The sequence below is a fragment of the Chamaea fasciata genome, unplaced genomic scaffold, assembly GCF_029207755.1.
Source record: "Chamaea fasciata isolate MVZ Bird 193981 ecotype frontalis unplaced genomic scaffold, bChaFas1.0.hap1 SCAF_3, whole genome shotgun sequence".
In the NCBI taxonomy this organism is placed as follows: Eukaryota; Metazoa; Chordata; class Aves; order Passeriformes; family Sylviidae; genus Chamaea; species Chamaea fasciata.
The window spans coordinates 10,954,893-10,976,058 of NW_027094088.1; the positions used below are offsets into that span (position 1 = coordinate 10,954,893).

At 52.3% G+C, this 21,166-nt stretch overlaps 1 protein-coding gene across 4 annotated transcripts; it reads left to right on the forward strand.

Annotated features, from left to right (window-relative positions):
• The first annotated feature begins 4,599 nt into the window (after positions 1 to 4,599).
• MERTK (MER proto-oncogene, tyrosine kinase) lies at positions 4,600 to 21,141 on the forward strand. Of its 4 annotated transcripts, none has more exons than XM_066177984.1 (19): positions 4,600 to 4,739; positions 8,288 to 8,618; positions 8,720 to 8,820; positions 8,916 to 9,089; positions 10,226 to 10,312; positions 10,887 to 11,002; positions 13,160 to 13,343; positions 13,564 to 13,715; positions 15,887 to 16,040; positions 16,333 to 16,453; positions 17,455 to 17,540; positions 17,633 to 17,728; positions 17,925 to 18,005; positions 18,136 to 18,228; positions 18,322 to 18,440; positions 18,651 to 18,760; positions 18,928 to 19,087; positions 19,381 to 19,517; positions 20,604 to 21,141. In XM_066177984.1, exons 1-19 carry the CDS (start codon positions 4,670 to 4,672, stop codon positions 21,076 to 21,078), a joined length of 2,847 nt encoding a protein of 948 aa, XP_066034081.1. In that variant the 5' UTR covers positions 4,600 to 4,669; the 3' UTR covers positions 21,079 to 21,141. The 4 variants fall into 4 exon arrangements, with proteins under 4 accessions (XP_066034081.1, XP_066034079.1, XP_066034080.1 ...); XM_066177982.1 differs by having other exon boundaries at positions 4,601 to 4,739; positions 16,300 to 16,453; XM_066177983.1 differs by having other exon boundaries at positions 4,601 to 4,739; positions 15,890 to 16,040; positions 16,300 to 16,453.
• Positions 21,142 to 21,166: the final 25 nt, after the last annotated feature.

Here is a 21,166-nt window from a genome sequence, read left to right on the forward strand (position 1 = left end):
CTGGATCATCTTAAAGGTCCCTTACAACCCCAAACATTCCGGGATTCTGGAATTCTCTGATACCGTGCTTAAAAAACTACTTTGTGGGACTGATGGGGCTTCTGCAGCCACCCCTGGACATGTGTACAACCCTCTTCTAAACATTCCACATGCTCGTGACATGGATTAGCATAAATCTGTGTAAGTCTGGGCTCTGCTGATTTATCCCAGCTAAAATCCCAGCTCCTGGCACACAGCAGGGGCTGTTCTGTTGGGAGTGGAGGGAGATTTTGTCATCCCCTCTCCCTCCTGAATGGGAGTTAAGTTTGGGAAAGACTTTTCAGGTCATCAAGTCCAACCATCAGCCATCACCACCACCTTGTTCACCACTAAACCACGTCCTCAAATGCCACATCCACATGGTTTTTTGAACAATTCCAGGGATAATGCCTCTGCCACTTCCTTGGGCAGCCTCTTGCAGTGCATTACAACCCTTTCTGTTCTCATAGGATTTGTGCCTCATCCAACGTGGCCTTGGACACTTCCAGGGATAATACAGCCACAGATTCTCTGGACAACCTGTGCCAGGGCCTCCTCACCCTCACAGGGAAAGATTTCTTCCCAATATCCCATCTAAGCGTCCTCTGAAACCTGTATGGAGTACTGATACAGGTTATCAGGTGCCCAGAGTCTTATAAGCCACGTGTAAATGTATCAATCTCTCAGGGTCCAGCCCTTGCAGATTAGCTTAAAATAATTTTAGTGAGACTGCTCTTCAGAGCTGTTTTGTAAAGTCAAAGGTTTAATAAGTGAAAAATAACAAAACAACAAACGTTTCAGAAAACAAAAGAAAAGCCGTGCACAGGTGTCCAAGAAAACCTCTGACACCATGCTAGAAACACTCCAAAAAGCCTCTTACTTCCTTTGTGCTCCTTCCTAAATACTGAATGTTCTAGGAGGGACAATTTGACCCACTGCCAAAAGGGACAGATACAGGATTTGAAGAACAGCGAAAAGGATCAATAGATGCTTCTTTGGCACCAAGCCAATCCCAGTCAGAACAGCAAAGAAGTTTCTGGGCTCTTTTCCTTATAAGAACTGTAAGGGGTGAGTCTTAAACTTTTCCCTATATGGAAAATACTTGCTGGGTGTGGGAAATGCATTCCGACAGAGTACCTTGATGGGAACTGAAAGGGCAAATGATTTATTTTCAAGACATGAGTTTCACAATAATCAAAGGGAGAAGCTGTGGCTGAATTGAAAACATACTTGAAACTGGGGTTCTTTGGTTTAAGTTGGGACAGAAGAACTTCTCAGAAAGGAGAAGCAGGATGGGCAAAGCCAGTGACCAACCTTTGCTTTTGCAAAATGATTTGCAGAGCAGGAGGAATTGTCCCGGGAAGAACCAGCTGATCTAAGGGACAGGATGTGCCTGGTAAGGGCCGCAGCGTGTCTCAGTGCCCAGAGCAGGCACAGCAGGAAAAAGGCGATTTAGTGGCATCACAAAATGTTCTGTTTTTCCCTACAAATTGTTTGGGAGCTGCATCCTGTGCTTGGGGTTTAGCACTGAGCACAAACGGGCCAGCTGCCCTTAGCTAAGGATGTGTTGCCAAAGGAGTTTGGCATTTGAAAGAACAGAAGTCTCTGCAAATCGAAATAAAAATAGGCCCAAAGAGGAAGCAGAAATAAAGGAACACTTTAGCAAAATGAAAATAAAAACACAGAAATAGCCAGAGGGAAAAAACCTTCAGCAAATAAAACCCCACAAGTCTGATTTCTGAGTGGCATTTCTGCTAAACAATCTGATTTCCGAAGGGTTATGTTGACTCCAAGGTCTCCCAAAAGTCTGGTGAGGAAATGGAGTCGATGCTCTGAAGTGAAACTGCAAAAAAGGGTAAGACTCAGGCACCAGCATTGCTGGGATCCCGCCAACGGAGAGCTGAAGATCCTTGTGGAGAGGGTTATAGCTTCTCACTCAGGCAGGAGAAGCTGTGAGGATAAGGATCTCTCCCACTGAAGCAGGACAACACAGCAGGAAAACATGGACTCCTCCTTGCTGGTGATGGATTGGATAACCTCGGATAGGGACTGGTTTAGCTGGTTCAGGGCTGATCTTGCTGCTCAGACAGGCAGGCTTTGTTTCCAGTAAAGGCTGTCCCTCCTTCCTTTGACATCAGTTGCCTTTTTCCCTTACCCCCAGGAAGTATTCTTAGGGCCAAATGCCAACTGATTCCAATCCCGGGCAGCAGGAACAGGGGATGCTGCTTGGGGAGATCTGGTGAGTCAGGGGCCAAATCCATGAGTGGTTTGTGTGGATACCCCCCAACAACTGTTGAGTTTGGGCTCCGAGGTTGGAAATCTGTCACCTGCTCCGAAAAAAGGCCACTCCAGTATTCCATGTGCCGTGAGGAGCAGGAGGATGGCTGTGAGGTACCCAAGAGCCAAAGGGGTCAGACTGGCTCCTGCCAGCTGCTTCCAAGCCTTTCCTATCACAAACCTCACCCGAGAGCTTCTCCTCTGATTGCTCCTCTCTGGCTTTTTTCACCTTCTCCGTGCACCAGCCTCTTCCTCATGTCAGGTTGTGCAACAAACCCTCTGGAGCTGGAGCAGAACCCAACCTGCTGCAAAGAAATGACCCAAATCAGGGGATTTTGGGGAGCTGCTGAAATCCTCTTTGTTCTCTTGCATGTTCTTGTTTATTTTTTTAGCTCCTCTTTTGCACAAGCTGCTTCCCTTCCTCACCCCATTTAAGTGAGGCGACTGTATCCTGATGCAAGGGCCATTCCCACTCTGCAGCCCACAAAGTCCAAAGACTTTTCCATTTCTTTGTTCTGAAAAAATCGCAGAGCCAGCAGGAACAGTGAGGCATGCAGCCAGATCAAAGGGCACTCGTGTGGCAAAGGCTGACCACAAATGACAGGCATGGGACAAATGTCTGTCCCTGGTCTCGTCCTGCTCCCTGAGGGATGCTGGATCCACAGGGAATGTGCCCAACATCTGGAGGAAAAGCAGTGCTGCTGGATCTACACAGAAGATGCTCCAACTTCTTGCAGCAGTTTTAGTGAATTTTCCTTCTCCCCTTTCCTCGGGGCCTCCAGCTCCATGAACCCTTCCTTGGCTGCTGATGACTTCAAGATGTGGGAAGCTGGGAGGAAAATTCAATCCGTGTCATCAAAGCCTGCGAATGTGCAGTGAATAAGCAGCTTTGCAAGTCAAAGAAGTTTGGGAATGATTTGTTGGGGTTTTTTCACTGAGCTTAAGAAGATTTTTCTTCCCAGTTGGAAAAGGCTTCAAACTGGATTAGGTATGGTCCTATTCTTTGGGAAGAGTGCAGCAGGCAGTGACTTGTGTCACAGATTCAGGGAGCAGAAAGGTTGGTGCAGAGAAATACCATCATCAGACTGCTGGTTCCCCAAATCCCAGTCCCTTCCTGTAGGGGGGGAAACACTCATGGCCTCGATACACTTTGGTCCCAAATGTCCCCATGCAAGGCCAGTGTTGGGGCAGGGTCTGAATATCCAGAAACTCCCTTGTTTCTTTCCCATGCCCACAGGAGATGTGTTCAGTTTGCCTTGGGTTAACGGCTCATGTTGCCTTCACCTGGGTCTGCCTCCTTTCCTTGTTTTTGTTCCTGTCCCCCCCTCCTGCTGGTGTGGGCCAGGTGAGAAGGGGCAGTGCCTTCAGCACAGCATTCCCATGCTGGACAGGCCAGAGGGCAATGGGGTGAGATTCCATAGGGTGAAGTGACTGGTCCTGCACTTGGGTCACAACAATCCCATGGAGCAGGCTGTGGATGAGTGGCTGGGAAAGGTCCGTGGTGTGCAGGGGCTGAACACATGCCCAGGTGTGCCCAGGTGCCCTAGGAGGCCAATGGCAGTGGTGTGGCCACAGAACCAGGGCAGTGACAGTCCTGTGTGACCACTGGTGAGGCCTCACCTCAAATCCTGCAGGCAGTTTTGGGCCCTGCATGAAAAGAAAGACTTGGAGGTGCTTGAGTGTATCCAGAGATGGGAATGGAGGTGGGGAAGGATCTGGAGCACCAGAAGTGGCTGGGGGATGGGGGTGGCACTGAGACAAAGGGGTTCAGGGGGAACCTTGTCACTCTCTACAAGTGTCTGAATCATGGAATAGTTTGGATTGGAAGGACTTTCAAACTCATCCCATTCCCTGCCATGGGCAGGGACACCTTCCACTAGCCCAAGTTGCTCCAAACCCCATCCAAGTTTGACACTGCCAGGGACAGAGCAGAGGAAGTTGTAGCCAGGTAAGAGTCAGTCTCTGCTCCCAGGTAACAAGTGACAGGACAAGAGGAATCTGCCTCAAGCTGTGTGGCAAGAGAGGTTTAGGTTAGACACTGGGAAAATTCCTTCACAGAAAGGACTGTCCAGCCCTGGCAGAGCTGCCCCGGGCAATGATGAATCCCCACCCCGGAGGGGTGTAAAAGCCATGTGGTCCTTGGGGGCGGGGCTCAGCGGTGACCCCGCAGTACCGGGGGAGCGCCCTCGGCACGGTAGCGCCGGTGCTGCCCGGTCCCTCCCCCGTCGGGAGGCGGGCCGGGGCGGGGCGGCCGCCCCCGAGCCCGGCGGAGCGGACTGCGTCCCGGGGCCGCTGCCGGTCCTGCGCCCGGTGGCGGAGCGGTGCCAGTCCCGGTGGTGGAGCGAGGCGGTGGCGCTGGCGGTGCCGGCGGGCGATGGGCGGCGGGCGCTGGGCGCTGCTCTGGGCGCTGCTGGCGGCGCTGCTCCCGCCCCGTGGAGGGGCCGGTGAGTCCGCAGGGGCACGGAGGGAGCCGAGGACGGCCCCGGGACGGGGGCCGGCGGGGAGCGGGGAGCGGAGCTTGTCCGGGGCGCGGGGAGCGCTTTCCCCTCGGGCGCTGCTCCGGGCCGGGCTGTGGCGTGGGCACCATGGGCACTCCGCCTCTGCTGAGCGCCCGGCGGGTCCCGAGGAGAAGCTGCGCAGGGATCTCCCGACAGGTTTCTGGCCGCAACGCAACCCAGAGCGGGTCTGGCTGTTCTGGTGCACAGGGCTTAGCTGTCCCGAGACACACGATCTGGCTCTCCTGAGACACAGGGTTTGGCTGTGCTGGGACACAGGATCTGGCTGTCCCGGGACACGCCGTTTGTCTGTGGTCGGACCCACTGTCCACTGTCCCAGGACACACGGTTCCTCTGTCCTCGAACACACAGTGTGACTGTCCTGTGACACAGGACTTTGTTGTCCCGGGACACTGGGTCTGGCTCTTCTGATTTGGATGTCCTTAGGACACAATTTGGCTGTCCCAGGACAAGGCTCTGCCTCTGCAGCGTGGTCCTGCCCCAGTACTTGACTGTCTGATGTGCCTGTGCTTGCCGGGGACACGACGACAGGCAGGGACCGCAAACTGTGGCAGGTCAGTCTGGGATTTATCTCATTAGCCATGAGGCAGCTACGTAGTGGTGCTGGGAAAAATCCTTGGGAATCACCACGGTTTGTGGTGCTTTGCAGTGCAGGCAGTTTGGTAGCTTTTCAACTCCATTTGCAGAAAGAAATTAGGAGATAAAGTAATTTTTGGACTTTCAAAAATCCTGTGTTCAGGGCTGCCCGACCTTTGGAGCTGCTGGGGGACCTCAGGGGTGCTGGAGGTGTCTCAGAGTCGCTGTGCAGATGGAATTTAGCAGGGAAGGCAGGAATGTGAGTGTTTGCTTTGGCCAGGGAGGAGTTAAAGTCCTGACTGTCACAGCAGGAGCCTGCAGTGGGGGGAACTCTCTGTGGATGTAACCAGGAATCCTGGGCTGGTTTGTACAAAAGGTGTTTGAATAAGGAAAATCTCTTTGGATTCAGGTGTGACCCTAGGGAAAATTAATTTCTTACAATCACAGAATTGTTTGGAAAAGATCATTGAGTCCAACGTTAATCTGACACTTCTAGGTCAACTTTTCTTTCAGGAAACCCCACTGGCAGGGGCTCCTCATTCCTCCTGCTCAACAGTGCCTGAGCAGAAGCTGTTGTCAGCAGGTGAATTACTCCCAGCAAGGGGAATTCCAGGGCTAGGGATGCGGCCAGCGTTTTGGCAGACCTGGATGCATCATGACTGCAGTAAAGACCTTGTTGTTTCAGTCGTGGGGTGTGCAGCTCTGTGCTTGTTGTTCTTCATCCCTAATGAAGTATCCCGCTTGATCTTCCTGCTAAAATTTCTCTCTCTAGGGAGAAAGGTACACAGGACCTGTGCAGCAAGATCTGCCTCTATTGGCATTGGAGTTTTGCTGCAATTCCAGGTGTTTCAGGAGAGCAGCAGTGCCCTTGCAAGTGGTTTGATTTCCACACCACCTTTTGCCTTAAGCCTGGCCTGTGGTTAGGACGGGAGCTGCTCCGGCGCCCACACAGGCATGCCAGGCTTGCAGCTCCCTGGCTTTAGCCTGGGATTTTAGAGCCAGCCTAACTGCTCTGGACTCAAGCAAGGGCTGTCTTGCTACACAGGGTGAGTCCCTTCCAAGGTGCCATGAGGATATCCCCATCCCAAACTCCTGGGGTACCCAAAGGCAGCGCTGTAGATGAGGAATTCCTGTACTCACATGAGTCAGAGAGGAAAGTATTTCATTCCCGGGCCAGCAAACACCTCTTCCCACTTAATTAGTGTGGAAACAAGGCTGAGATCCTCCTTGCTCTTTGCCTTTAAGCTTGAAGCAGCCCAGGGAAGCAGAAACCCAGGACACGGCACAAATCCATGTCCTCCCTGGCCAGGGGTCCGTGCTGGGGGAGCTGCTCCAGCCAGAGCCAGAACCCTTCAAATGGAGCATGAAAACCACAGTTAGAGCCTGGATTGTGCCAGGCAGGGAGTGACTCCAGCCTGAGTGACCTCCGGGAGGAGCAGGGGAGGGAATTTTGGGTCGCTGCTTGTTTGCATTTGGCAGATCCTTTGGGAGCTGTGGAGACACGGCTGCGCATCCATGGCAGTCCCTGCAGCTTTGCAGCAGTCACATGGGCTCTGTTTGTGTTTGGATGGGAGGCTTAGGGACGCACGTTGGAAAAGCTGCGGCTCTTTTTGTTTTTTTTCTGAAAGGGAAACCCATTGTGCTTCGGGAGAGGCAGGGAGAGCCTCCCCCTTCCCTCTGGACTGAAAAACCTGCTGGCATTTTGTCCTCAGGCAGCATTCCTTGAGGGTTAAAAATAGGGAGAGATTTAGCAAAGGGATATATCTAGCCTCAAAACTGGGCTGTGTTTCTTGGCTCTAGGAAAAACACACCAGGCTCGTGCCCCATTACTCATAACAGTGATGACGTAGCTTTAAAAACTTGTTGTTTGATGTTTGAGGGCTAAAACCTGTCCAAAAACAAACTCAGCTGAGCTCAGGTTAAAAAAAAAACCTGTGCTTTCTTTATCTTTTAAACTGTGAGTGGTTGTTTGGCTTTTCTTTCTTGGAAAAGGGAACTAATTTAGTTGAAATTCCTGTCTGGCACAATGCCTTTGCTTGCTGAAAGGGAGATTTATCACTCGGCTAGGGATTGTTGATGGCTAGGAAAGCCTCAGGAAGTTCAGAAATGGTCCAGGAAAACCAACCTCCATGTAGTGGATCCCCTAGATCTGATCTCCTCAAAAATACACATACTTTTGGAAGAGAATTGCTTTAAGTGGAGCTGCTCTTCATCTCAGCCATGGCTGGGTGCGAAGTGCTGGGAGGGAGGGGGAAAATGCCATTTGGTGATTTGGAGGTTGGGGGCATGAAGTCCTCAAAAAGAACTTTCCCTTGGGAAAAAATGTGGGAAAAGACCCTGGGAGAGCAACACTGAACAGCAGCTGGCTCCTATACACTGTCCAAAGGCATTTCTTCATCTGTCTGCAGCTCTTTTTCTGGGAAAGGCAGTGGAGTGGAGGCACTTAGCAAAAGTTGACTCAGAGCATGTCCTGCTCTAACTGTCCTGGGAAGCGACAGAGCCTAAAATCAGCAAAAATCCAGCCGGGAGCTCTTCCTCTGCCCCAGCTGAAAATGCTTCAGATGAGGCCCTGCAAGAGGTTTGCTGGAGTAAAGTCCCAAATTCCTGCTGCCCAGGGATCCTTATGTATTCCAGTCCCAGGGGTGTAATGCAGCAGGAATAGCTCCTGCCTCTCCCCTGCCCAAAGAAACATGGCTGAGTGTTTTCTTTAGCTTGGGCTACTCCTGTCTGTTTTCAAAAGGACTTTTCTGGAGGTGCTGCCTGTACAGAATCCTGGGACAACATTTTGGGAAACGGAATTGAGCTGCCTTTAACTATTCTTGGAAGCAGTGGAGTTGTTCTTCTTCGAGGTCTCCCAAACTTGCTGATGGTGGTGACAAACCCCAGGTGTTCCTTTGCAGAGGATGCTGATGGAGAAGGAGGTGTGAGGCTGTACTTGTCAGCACATTCCCAGCGTTCCCACTGGCACCACAGGAACACCAGGGAGGAGCCCCCAGGCAGCTCTGTGGGACAACTCAGATTCAGCCCCACGGTGGGACACGTGGTCATCAATGAGCACAAGGACGTCACCTTCAACTGCTCCATCAAAGTGCCTCAGGGGCTGCTCCGGCCTGATGCCCCGGGAATTACCCTCTGGAAGGATGGGAGAGAGCTGCATGTCCTGGATCGCATTGCCAGCAGCCACTTTGAGATCCCCGATGAGGAGGAGGTGGCCATGACCTCCACCTTCAGGTGAGTGGGGCCAGCCTTCCAGAGCAGGTGGTAATGAGGGCTGGCTCCCAGGGAAGATGGGAAGCCACAAGCCCTGAGGTGGTGTCCATTCTGCCTGGCAGCATCCTCGGTGCCCAGCGCTCGGATAACGGCTCCTACATCTGCAAACTCAACATCTCAGGCATGGAGGTGGTGTCCGATCCCATCCTGGTGCAGCTGGAAGGTGAGCTGGAGCAGCTGTGGAGTTGTGTCCTGGCTGAGTGATCAGGAGCTGGAAGCCAGAAATGGGGAATCCTTTGCTCCCCTGTGTCCGTGCAGGTCTCCCGTACTTCATCCGTCAGCCCGAGCAGCTGAATGTTACCAGGAACAGCCCCTTCAACCTGACATGCCATGCTGTGGGACCTCCAGAGCCCGTGGAGATCTACTGGTTCCAGAACAACATCAAGGTCAACCAGAAACCCCACATCTCCCCGTCGGTCCTGACTGTACCAGGTGAGCTGGGGGTATCCCTGCCATGGAGTGTCCCTGCTGTGGGACACCAGTGCTGGGAATGTGTCGTGTGCCATCCCAGAGCTGGTCCCTGCCAGGAGGGGCTGTTCCCGTGCCATGTGTGGCCTTGGGGCCCCTCTGGGGCAGGAAGCCCCATCTGACTCCCTCTGGCTGCTGCCAGAAATCCCTTCCTTGGAAGAGGCAGGATACTTAACCAACTCTTTCCTGAGCCAGCAGCAGATTTTTCGTCCAGCCTCTGGCTGTGCCAACAGGAGCCTGGCTGTTCTCGGGCTGCTGGAATGTTGGTCCCCACTTTGTGTCTCTGGAAGAGTTTGTGATGCCCCCTGTACCGTGTGTCCATGGTGGGACACAGGGAGAAGAATTCTTGGTGTCCCATAAACCCCACTCTGATTTTGCTACAGAGGCAAAAGATGAGGTATTTCTTGCTTTGCTTGTGAGCAGGAGGCCGGTGGTTAATTAAGAGCTGGGGTATAATTGCCTGGTCTTGGCATCCAGCAGCAGGCGGCCTTTAAAAGGCACTGAAAGCCGGAAGAAGTGACTTATTCCTTTTGGATGTCCTCACATTTGCCTGGCACCTGTGAGGTTGGGTCATTGGAGCAGAGCTTCTCCTGGCACCCTGAGGCACTGCTGGGATGAGCCAACACTCCCCAAGTCCACCTTGGCATGGGACTGGGATTGCAAGCCCAGGGTCACCTCACCAGGCCAGGAGAATCCACCCTCGGGTATTACCAGTGGTCCTTCTCTGCCATCAGCTGGGGAATTTGAGCAACCCTTGACCAGCAGGGACCATCATCTGACCAGGCCATGACAGGGGCTCTTCTGCTTTCTGCCGTTCCCGTTTTGGAGGGAAAACAACCCCTTCCTCAGGGGCTTGTGCAAGGGCTCCGTAGGGACATCCCGTCCCTGCAGGTCTGGCAGGCATGGCACACGTGTGCCCCTGGTGTGGGAGTGGGGCAGCTGGAGCCTGGAGTCACCATCGGGTACTGGCAGCAGAAGTGTCACAGAGGGAAGTGAGAACAGGCTCAGAAAGGAAAACCCTGAGTGTTTGCTGGTGGGGAGCTGGTGGTATTGGGATGGTTTTGGGATATCCAGGGAACAGGTCTGTGTTCTCCTGGCAGGACTCAACAAGGCGGCGCTGTTCAGCTGCGAGGCCCACAACAGCAAAGGCCTGACTGTATCCAGCCTGGGCCTGGTCAACATCAAAGGTCAGCTCCCATTCCCTGTTAATCCCCTGCGTCCAAGTCTCCACGCATCCCAGCAGTCATCCTTCACAAGCTGTGGGAGATCCTGCCTTCAGTCCTATAATTAAAATCCAGCAGGATCTGGTTGTAACATGGTCATCCTTGTTTGGTCATCCCAGCACTGGGATGAGGGAGGGAGCACCAAAATCTAAATTTGAAAGCAAAACTGTCAGCTTCAAAGTAGGATTCAGAAGGGCTGCATTGCGCTTTCCCTTCCTTCATAACCAGGGCGGTGCTCCGTAGGAATTTTCCATAGGAAACAGTGGAAATTGCTGACATTCCTAATGGGAGCCACTCTAGCAGCATGAGGAAGGTATTCCCCAAAAGAAGTCATGGCCTTTAAGCTGCCCAGAGTGGTCACAAATATAGAAATGGCCAAAATAGTCCTGAAAGTGACATTTTTGTGCTTCCCTATCCGGTGGTCTGGCACATCCAGGATGTGGGGTCACACACCGAGGCCTGGGAGCTCTAGGAAAAAGCCACCACGCCAGGTTTGTGTTTAGGCTTCCAGCTGACTGCCCTTGGCTTCTCCCTGTAGGAATTCCACTGGCTCCTGTCAGTGTGCAGGTCCTCAACAGAACAGCCCATGGAATCAGGATATCCTGGGTGCCAGGCTTTGATGCCTTCTCTGCCTTGAACAGTTGCAGTATCCAGGTAAGTATCCAGAATTCACATAACCCTACAACTCCCCCACACGAACGCTCTGAGGCAGGTGGAAGCTGGTGGTGTTTGGCATGAGCTGCACAGCTTTCACGGAATCCTGGAATGGTTTGTGTTGGAAGGACCTTAAAGATCATCCAGTTCCAACTCCTTTCCAACATCTTCCACTATCCCAGGTTACACCAAGCTGGCCTTGGGCACTTCCAGGGATGGGGCAGCCACAGCCTCTCTGGGCAGCTTGTGCCACGGCCTCACAGGGAGCATTTTCTTCCCAATATCCCAACTATCCCTGCCCTCTGGAAGTGGGAAGTCATTCCCCCTTGTCCCAAGTCCCTCTCCAGCTCTCTTGGAACCCCTTTCCACTGGGCAACAGTCAGGTTATCATGTGTTTTATGGACCTCGTCAAACCCTTCTCAACCAAGCACCATTCTTAAAGTTGGGATTTGGAGGGGCAGGTTTCCCTCAGCTCCTTCCCAGGGAAGGAGCTGAGGGATTGCCTGTGTCCTGGACAACTCAGGGAATGCCACCTCCATGGGTAGAGCCTGCAGGTGTTTTCCACCTGCTGCACGTAGCTGGCTTTCCCAGTCCAATCCCATCTTGCTGTCTCATGGATATGATTTTTATCCTGGAAAATCTCCACTCCAGCTGGGATAACACGTGGAGAGAGGTGGCCTTCGAAGCCAGGTAAAAGTGAAAGGAATTTCAGGGAGGAAAGGTACTAGTGCTAATATTAGCACTATGTCCTGCTGCTGCCTTCCAGCCGGAGCTTGGGAAGCGGGGTGGAGAGTCAAGGAATTTCCTATGACTTAACATTCATGGTTTGTCCTTAGGAAATGGCCTTTGAAAGTGGAAAACAGGAGAGGGTTTCTGGCAAAAACACAGCTGTGACTCAGCCCTTTTGCCGCTGTCCCCTTGGATAATTCCCGGGCCCACCAAGCCAGTGACTCATTCCCGAGGGCTGCAGCTGGCCCACCTTCCAATTCTGACTGTTGCAGTTCGCAAACATCCTCATTTCCTTCCAAACTCCATGAATTTGATGGATTATTCTCAGAAGACAATTGAGGATTGCGCTGGATGCTCAGGATGTCTGGTCCTGGAAGCATCGTGTGTGTTCTTCTGATCACTGCTTGCCTCCCTGAGAGCGTCTTGTGACAGCTTGGGGGTGCAGGTGGCATTCTCTGACTTTCTAAGGAGATAGGCAACCCCTCAGCTCCTTCCCATTATTTGTAAGGAATGGGGAGCTGAGGGAAACCTGCCTCTCCAAATCCTGACTTTGGGAATGCTGCTTGGCTGGGAAGTGTGTGACCAGGAAAAGTGTGTGGCTGCAGCAACCCCAGGCTTGCAGAGTCTTCCAAAGATCTACTTGGAGCATTTCTGGGAATTTCTCCATGAAAACCTGAGGATGAAGGCTGTTCTTTTATATTTTGGCTGTAAAACAGATGCTGAGACCATTGTGGGATACCATGGAGGGCTCTTTTGATTGAGCACAAGGATAGGTGTCCAGCCATCCCAAAATCATGGATGGAGGCTTTTCAGAGGATGCACGGCCCTGTGCACGTTGGTTGGGTTGTCCTTGTTCTTGCTCTTCCCTCTTTCCTCCCACAGCCCCAGTCCAGGTAGTGCTTCCCACAAAATGAGAGGTTTCCTGGAAAGTTGCAGTGGCTCTGTGGGCAGCTCCATGGGGTCTCCGCATCCATTAATTTGTCTTTCTGTGAAAAGTAGGACTTGTTTTTGAGATGTTGAATTCATCCATGCTGGTAAATGTGAAAGGATTGGGATTAGTCCCATGACATCCCACAGAGATAAATCCTGTTTTCCAGTGATGTGCTGCACAAAAAAAGAGCTTTATTTTATTTGGGATATGCTGCCTGGTTATTTTATTTGGGGCTCCTTTTGCTCCATGCCACAGGAAACAGCAAATCATCCCTCCCTCCTTCCCCACATCCCTGGAATGTTCCCAAGTGCTGGAGGGCTCGACACATGCTGGAGCCCTCTCCCTGTGCCCTTTGAATGTCCTGCCATGAGCTTTCCCTGCGGGAACTTTTCAATGCAGAGTTCAAATGGGAGGCAGGGCTCTGGATCCTGTTTTCCAGCATCTCTGCAGGTTGTTGCTGACTAATGCCTGTTTGTGGACTGATTTTCCCATTAAAGGTCAAGGAAGTTTTTCCAAGAGGCAACATCTCCCTTCAGCCCTTCCACACCTTGGTGCCTCCCCACGTGTATCACATCCAGCAGCTGGAGCCCATGGAAGAGTACAACATCCGTGTTTCCTGCCGGAATGAAGTTGGCTGGTCGGCATTCAGCCCCTGGATAACAGCCAGCACCACTGAGGGAGGTAGGAAATGGGGAGTGAGGACTCAAAAGGGTTTCCTTGCCTCAATCCCTCTGGATGAGGGGCAGCTCTGGAGTCCTGATTGCTCCTAGGGTGGGAAAGGAAACTTCCCTGTTTTCAATGGGCTTTCTGGTTGAGTTGCAGCTCGTTTTCCATCAGATTTCCACATCTCTGCACCCATTCTCCCAGCTTCCTTCACCTCTTTTCCCACTGATTCCCACAGCTCCAACCACGCCACCGCTGAACGTTACGGTGTCCTTCAATGAATCCAGCTCCTCACTGGAGATCCGCTGGGTGAAGCCACCCCTGGAAAAGATCCACGGGGAGCTCCAGGGCTACCACATCTGGTACAGGTGGCACAACTCTGAGGGCATGGTGAGTCACCCGGAAATGAGGAAGAATGTCTAAATCCTGTAAGAATTCCCAGCAGGAATGTCCAGATGGGTTTTGGTGCTTCCATAGATTCTTTTGGAGCTCATTTCTTTGCTGTCATGGGCTTTCATGTGTGCTTCAAACCACTCCTGGCCTTGCATTCCCTGGATTTTGAGCTGTTCCTTACTCAGATGGGATTTATCCCTGCCTTAACCCACAGCATTGAATTTCAGAGCTCAAGGAACTCTTTGGCCCAAGGGCCTCTCCATGAGTGCATGAAATCACCTGGCACACCCTGCTTGCCTTTTCTAGGATTTGGAAAGTAGCTGAGGGAATTTGCTAGGGCAAGGTTGGCCTGGGCTCTGGGCAAAAGATCTCATCCAGAGCCTGTGGATAACAGCAGGAATAGATCAGCTGTGGTTTGGGTTCCTCTTTGCCAGGCTGGCGGAGTGACCCCAGCTGGAAACAGTGACTCATCTCCATTTTTATGTTGGATGCTGCACTTTCTGTTCTCCTTTTGCTCCTCCGTATAGATCCAGCCTGAATGAAGCCAGGGAAACAAAATCATGGTCTTGTGACTCACAGAAAAAGTGCTGACAGGAGCTGTCTCTCTCCAGCAAAAGGGCAAATCCAGGCCTTGCCCTTTAAGCCCTGGGAGATTTATTGTTGTTATTGTTGTTTGTTAATTTTTGTCCCTTTTTCCAGCTTATGGAGTGAAATTTTTTCTAGTTCTCCATTTTTCCACTGAGGCACGAGACTGGAGTTCTGACTCCTCAAAAAGCTCCTTCTAAGGCTGGACTCGATAATCTCAGAGGTCTTTTCCAACCTAAACAATTCAGTGAGAATGATTCCATGAAATAAAGTCCCTGAGTTGTGGCTCTGCACAGGCTAAATCTGGACTGCCCCAAAATAACCACCAGTTTTTGAAGGATAAAATCAGAAAGAAGCCAGATTTTGATGTCACAGGGCCACCTGCAGGCCTCTCCACAACCAGAAAATTCCCAAAAGTTGGTTAATTTTTCTCCTTAACCAGCAGTCCTTGTTGGAGCCAAGGCTGCCCAGGTTGGGACAGGAAGAAATTCCTCAACTACCACAAAATTCATAAAATCTCATTAAATTTGGCAGGTCAGCCCTGCTTTATGCTCATGATCGGGGTCTGTCCCCTGATGACACAGCAGAGCCCTTTAAGACAGGGAAGGATCACAGTTTCAGGCTGGTGGTAGGGAAAGGATCCCATGTGGATACGAGGAGGAGGAAGGCAGGAATGTGGGAGCAGAGGTGACAACAGGTCCCAGCTCCTGTCGCTGCCAGTAGGTACCCACACATTCCCAGGCCCTGGGTGTTTCACATCCGTTTCCGTGGCTTTTTTGGGACAGGGAACAGAAACTGGTTCCCTCTGAGAAGCTCTGATTCCCTTTCTTTGTCCACTGATCCCCCTCAGCTGCATTCCCTCTCCTCGCCCACTGATCCCCCTCAGCTCCTGCTTTTTTTGTGGGATGTTCAGGAAGGACCCAGGTGCTGCTGGGCACAGCAGCCTGCCAGATATTTTGGCTGCAGCTGGGCAGCTGTTTTGCAGTTGGAAATCGGCAGGGAGCAGCAGCAGCACTTTCACAGCTGTAAACAACCAGAAAAGGATGGAATTTGAAAGGAAAGGCTCCAGTGTTTTTGCCTCCTGCCGTGGTACCAGCCAAGAAAACACATAAAAAGTTGGAATATAATTAACTGGACACAAAAACCACAGAAGGCAGAAAATATCTGCCCTAGGATCTACTTCCAGAGCACTTGGACAATCCTACCAGGAGCACACGGATCCGTGGGTGCTGAGGCTTACAGGGCCACAACAAAGGCTGAGGGTCACAATCCATGTCACCAGAGCATTTCCCTTACTTGCCAGGTTGTTCCCTGCCTCTTTTCTGGCTCTGACTTGCTGCTGTTGTGAAGCAGAGAGGGCCAGAAATGCTTGGATTGAACGGGAAGTGCTGCTCAGCTCCATTCCTGATCCCATCCGGCCCTTGCACACAGGGCCATTCTTCTCTCTAAATAGCCGGGTGCTGCACTTCCTCTGGGCTGGGAAAGCAAAGCAGCTCCAGAGGTTGCCAAGGGGACGATTCTCAGTAAATCCCTAGATTTCCCTGCCTTCCCCAGCCCAGGATTTTCTTCTTTCCTCTCTCCAGCAGATCATCTGTGACGAGGCCTGGCTGAACAGCAGCGTGGCTGTGCTGCCCGTGGTGGCCACCAACACCACTTGCTCCATCCGTGTGGCCGCTGTCACCAAGGGGGGAGTGGGACCTTTCAGCATTCCTGTGGAGATCTTCATCCCTGCCAGTGGTAAGGAGGTGCAGGGCTGGATGCTGGGAATAGTGCAGGGTGTGCTTTCCATGAGGCCATTTAACATTACTCCATCCTCCTTTGGATGCTTTCCCTGTCAGCCAGGAATCCTGATTTGGGATCAGGAAAGCCTCACTCCTCATTCCCTTTTTTCCCATGTAACCCTTTGGGCTCCGCTGAAAATCCCTGGGAATTCCTACCCCAAGCCCCGGGTGCTGCAGACTCTTTAACCAGCTCCATTAACAGGATATTTTCTTAGGATTAATAACCTCAGCCCCCTCTTCGACTCCAGCCTCTGGGAATGTCGACTCCTTTGTAATAGCCCTGGGATTTATCTGCGGGACAATTGCTGTTGGAGTCCTCCTCTGCTTGTCTGTGGTCATCCAGAAACGATGTGTGGAGACAAAATATGGGTAAGGGGATGGGAAACAGGGTGGCCCCCAAGGGGTGGGTGGCCAGCAGCCCGTGCTGGATTTGGGGACAAGGATTCTGTCCCCAGGACTAATGTCGTTACCACAAATGACGTTTTTTTATGCCCATGGTGAGGGACTAAGTGGGTTTTTCCTTCCCCTCCCTTCCTTAGCTCAGCAGTTCACTTTTTGCTTGCTATTACTATTTTTAAAGGGAAGTGAACTTGGGCAGTTTGGTGGGGGAGGTGTTTTGGCATGGAAGTGAGAGAGCAAAGGATGTCACTGGTCACCAGAGGGTGATCTGGACCCAAGGGAACGGCTGGAGCTGTATCAGGGGAGATTAGGCTGGATTTTGTGAAAAGTTCCTTCCCCCAGAGGGAACTGAACAGGCTCCCCCGGGAATGGTTGGGGTGGACTGGATGATGCTTGTGGGTTCCTTTCAACTCCATGATTCTGGCTCCATAATATCCCATGTCCTGGAGAAACCCTCCTGCCTCATCCCACACCCGGGTTCAATGGCCTAGCATTGTTTAAAAACGCAGACAAAGGGCTGTTTTCTGCTGCAATAACCCAGCACTCCTCACTTATCCTCGTGACTTCCCAAGTGGTGTTTAACTGCCCTCTGCTCCCAGTTTGGAAACTGGTACCGAGTAAGGATCCCTTTTCTAACTGTCACTTTTTCCCTGCTTTCCCAGCTCTGGAGCATCCTGCCCTGGTTTAAAGCTGAACTCCGCAGGGCTCCAGCAGCATTCCTGCTCCTTGAGTAGGAAATGAGTATCCTATATCCTCCCCAAAAGCTCTGTGACTCACTCCTTGATGGTTCAGTGGTGTTTGTGGAGCTGTTGTTTTGCTCAGACGTTGCAGGCGATGGTGCTGATCCAGGAAAAAGGAAATGGAACATGCATTTCCCCTTTTCCTACGGATCTCCTGGGCTGCCGCCCCTGCCATGGTGATTTCTTCATCCAGCTGAAGGAGCCACAGGAGATGTGTTTGTGTTCCCTCAGGAATGCTTTCAGCAGGAATGACTCAGAGCTGGCAGTGAACTACACAGCCAAGAAGTCCTACTGCCGGAGAGCCGTGGAACTGACCTGTAAGGATATGTTTTTATCCCTCTGGAAGGAGCTGGAGGGGAAAATGGCAGCAGGTGGGAGGTGCCTGAGCGCCTGTCCCCCTCTCCTGTAGTGGGAAGCCTGGGTGTCAGCAGGGAGCTCCAGCAGAAGCTGCAGGATGTTGTCATGGACAGAAATGCCCTGAGCCTGGGAAAGGTCCTAGGAGAGGGTGAGTAAAACTGATCTCATTCCAATCTCCTGCCACCAGCAGGGAACCTTCCATGAGCCCAGTTTGTCCTCCTTGTGTCACTGATGAGGAAGAAGCCTTTTGGCTCCATCTTGGAGCATTCCAGATCTTACGGATCTGGTGATACCCTGAAAGGTGGTGCTTTGGATAAAGGGATTCCTTCTTTCCTGTGGTGCAGGGGAGTTTGGATCCGTGATGGAGGGACGGCTCAGCCAGCCTGAAGGGCCCCCACAGAAGGTGGCTGTGAAGACCATGAAGTGTAAGTTGTCTCTCTGCCCCACAGGACTTGATGTTTGTCCCACTGGATACCAACACTCCCAGCACATCTCTCAGGAACAGCATCCTGGCAGTGTTCTGGAGTTTTAAAGCTCTTTCTCTCTGCTTCCCAGTGGATAACTTTTCCCAAAGGGAGATTGAAGAGTTCCTCAGTGAAGCAGCATGCATGAAGGACTTTGACCATCCCAATGTCATCAAGCTCCTCGGTATGGGCTGTCCCTTCCCACCCTCCATCTGGGATTTGGGTGGACCTGGATCTCTTTTCCCAAGGCACTGTGTGAGTTGTCCATGTTTCCCAGGGGTGTGCATCGAGCTGAGCTCCCTTCAGGTGCCCAAGCCCATGGTGATCCTGCCATTCATGAAATATGGAGACCTCCACAGCTTCCTGCTCCGCTCCCGGCTTGAAATGGCCCCCCAGGTAGGGAGCACTCTGAGCAGAGGAGTGGAGTGGGATCGAGGTGGGAAGGGAATCCCTCTCTGCAGCACCTGCAGGCTCATGGGTCAATAAATGGCACGGTTTGAGGGATGAGAGCTCGTCTGCTGCCATGGACTCATCCACTGGGATGGCAGCTGCGAACAGGGAAGCCTTTCGGATCAACACTGTGTAACCCCCACCTTCCCTCCCCAGTTTGTGCCCCTGCAGACCCTGGTGAAGTTCATGGTGGACATTGCCCTGGGCATGGAATACCTGAGCAGTCGGAACTTCCTCCATAGGGACTTAGCAGCTCGGAACTGCATGTGAGTGTTTTCCTGTGCTCCATCCCATGGGATGAACCTTGTGGATTTACGCCACAACTCTGCTTCTTTCAATAAAATTTCCCTTGGTTTTGAGACACAGAGCTCAGCCTGGGGTTTGTGGCTCAGGATGTGGGCCTGGAGCTGTCCTGATCCCTGTCTGCCCCCAGGCTGCGGGATGACATGACAGTATGCGTGGCAGACTTCGGGCTCTCCAAGAAGATTTACAGTGGGGATTACTATCGGCAGGGCCGCATTGCCAAGATGCCAGTCAAGTGGATCGCCCTCGAGTCCCTGGCTGACCGTGTCTACACCACCAAGAGTGATGTGGTAGGTCCCTGTGCCTGGAGGGACAGTCCCCTGGGCTCAGCCATGTCATGCTCCTGTTGGTGTTATTTCCTGGAATGGAACAGATAGAGGCTTTCAGAGCCCTTCTGCTGCTGGCACAGTTGGTTCTGTGAGTGGGCTGCTCGCCTCTGTCCTGGTCATTCCCAGTTTTGGGAGCACCACAGCTCTGCCCATTGTTCTTTGGATGCCAGGCAGTGACCTTTCCCCATGATAAGGTTCATTCATTCCCCCTGGAAGCGTCCCTTCAGCCTTGGCCTTTCCCTTTGTGCTGGCAGTGGGCATTCGGCATCACCATGTGGGAGATTGCCACGCGTGGGATGACGCCATACCCAGGGGTGCAGAACCACGAGATCTACGAGTACCTCTTTCATGGGCAGCGCCTGAAGAAGCCTGAGGATTGCCTGGATGAGTTGTGAGTCCTGGGATCCCAGCTGGGAAAATGGATTTTCCTAGGAACAAACTCCTTAATGTTTGCACAACATGCCTAAGGAAAGCTGGGTCCTGGAGCAGAGCATGTGTCAGCATATGCTGAACTCCAGGCTAAAATCCCAACAAATATCCTGAGGGTTTGTAGGGCTGGCAAGGTCACCAAGAACAGTGAGTGATAGGACTTTTTAGTATTTTATTTCTTTATTTTTGGATTTGTTTTGGCCAAAAAGGTCTTGGCTGGTGATGCTCCTCTTTGTCTCACAAAACTCCCTCTAGGGCCCTTCCTTGCCTCAAATCTATAATGTGTTCCCCCAGAAAGGGGAAATGCAGAATACACAAACCTTTGGAGTTCTGAGCAGCTCAGCAAAGGCCTTTCTCCCAAGCTTCTTTCCTGAGTTTTTCTCCAGTGCCATTAGAGATGAAAATGTTTAACCCCCCATGGCTGAGAGTTTTGAATCTCAACCAGATAAACAGAGCTGTACATTTCCTGAAAGGCTCCTCTCCACTGTCTGTTCCTGAAGTAAGCAGTGCAGGAACCACTAAGAATCCAGCCTGCTGGAGGGCAGAGAGGCTGGCAGGGACATGCTTTCAGGGCTGCCTGACTTCCAGCCTGGAAGCAGGCACCTGCCAAGGGAAGGACCGGGCATCCCACACACAGAGCTGGGATGTTCCCAGGGAACAGATCCCAGGGCTGCACTGGAAGAGACTTCTCACACTTCTGACAGCAGCTTGGGCTGATAAATCCATGCCCTTGGGAAACAGCCTGAGCAGAGGGAGTTGGTTTCACTTTGCTTTAATGGGAATTTCAAGGCTTGCCCAGCTTGGAGGGAAACGGGGAATTAGCCCCCATACCTCCCCTAATCCAGAGGAGTGCAGGCTGCCTGGAGAAGCTGTGGCTGCTCCATCCCTGGAAGTGTTCAAAGACAGCTTGGAGCAACCTGGGATGATGGAAGGTGCCCCTGCCAATGGCAGCAGGGTGGGACTGGATGAGCTTTAAGGTCCCTTCTAAGCCAAACCATTCTGGGATGCTGGGATCCCCTGTTAATCACACTCCTGTCCCAATTTCCAGGTATGAAATAATGTCTGAGTGCTGGAAAGCCGACCCTGCCACCCGTCCCACCTTCTCCCAGCTCAAAGTCCAGCTGGAGAAGCTGCTGGAAAACCTGCCCAGTGCCAAGGCACACGGGGATGTCATCTACATCAACACTGGCCTTCCTGAGCAGAGCCCGGACTCCACGCAGGATTCAGGCTTCCCACAAGCGGACTCAGATTTGGACGCCGGGGAGGCATCGGAGCCTGGCTCCCCCAGTGCAGAGGCAGCGCTGGTGGCTGTGGATGTGCATCCCAGTGAGCTGTGGGACACCAGGTACATCGTGGAAGAGCAGCTCAGTGGCCCCGTGGAGGAGCCCTATGTGCCACTGCTTCCCTGCCAGGGCTTGGAACCAAGGAGCCGATGGAGCCAGGCCGGTACTGTGCCGGCATTGGAGCGGCTGTGTGCGGGGAGCCATGGGGAGGACTCAGAAGTGCCACTGGGAACGGTGTGAGTGGCACTATGGCAAGGACACAGAGGGAATATTTTAATAAACAGTTGTCTCTTTTATTTATTATCTTCTGCACAGTTTTCCTAGTGGA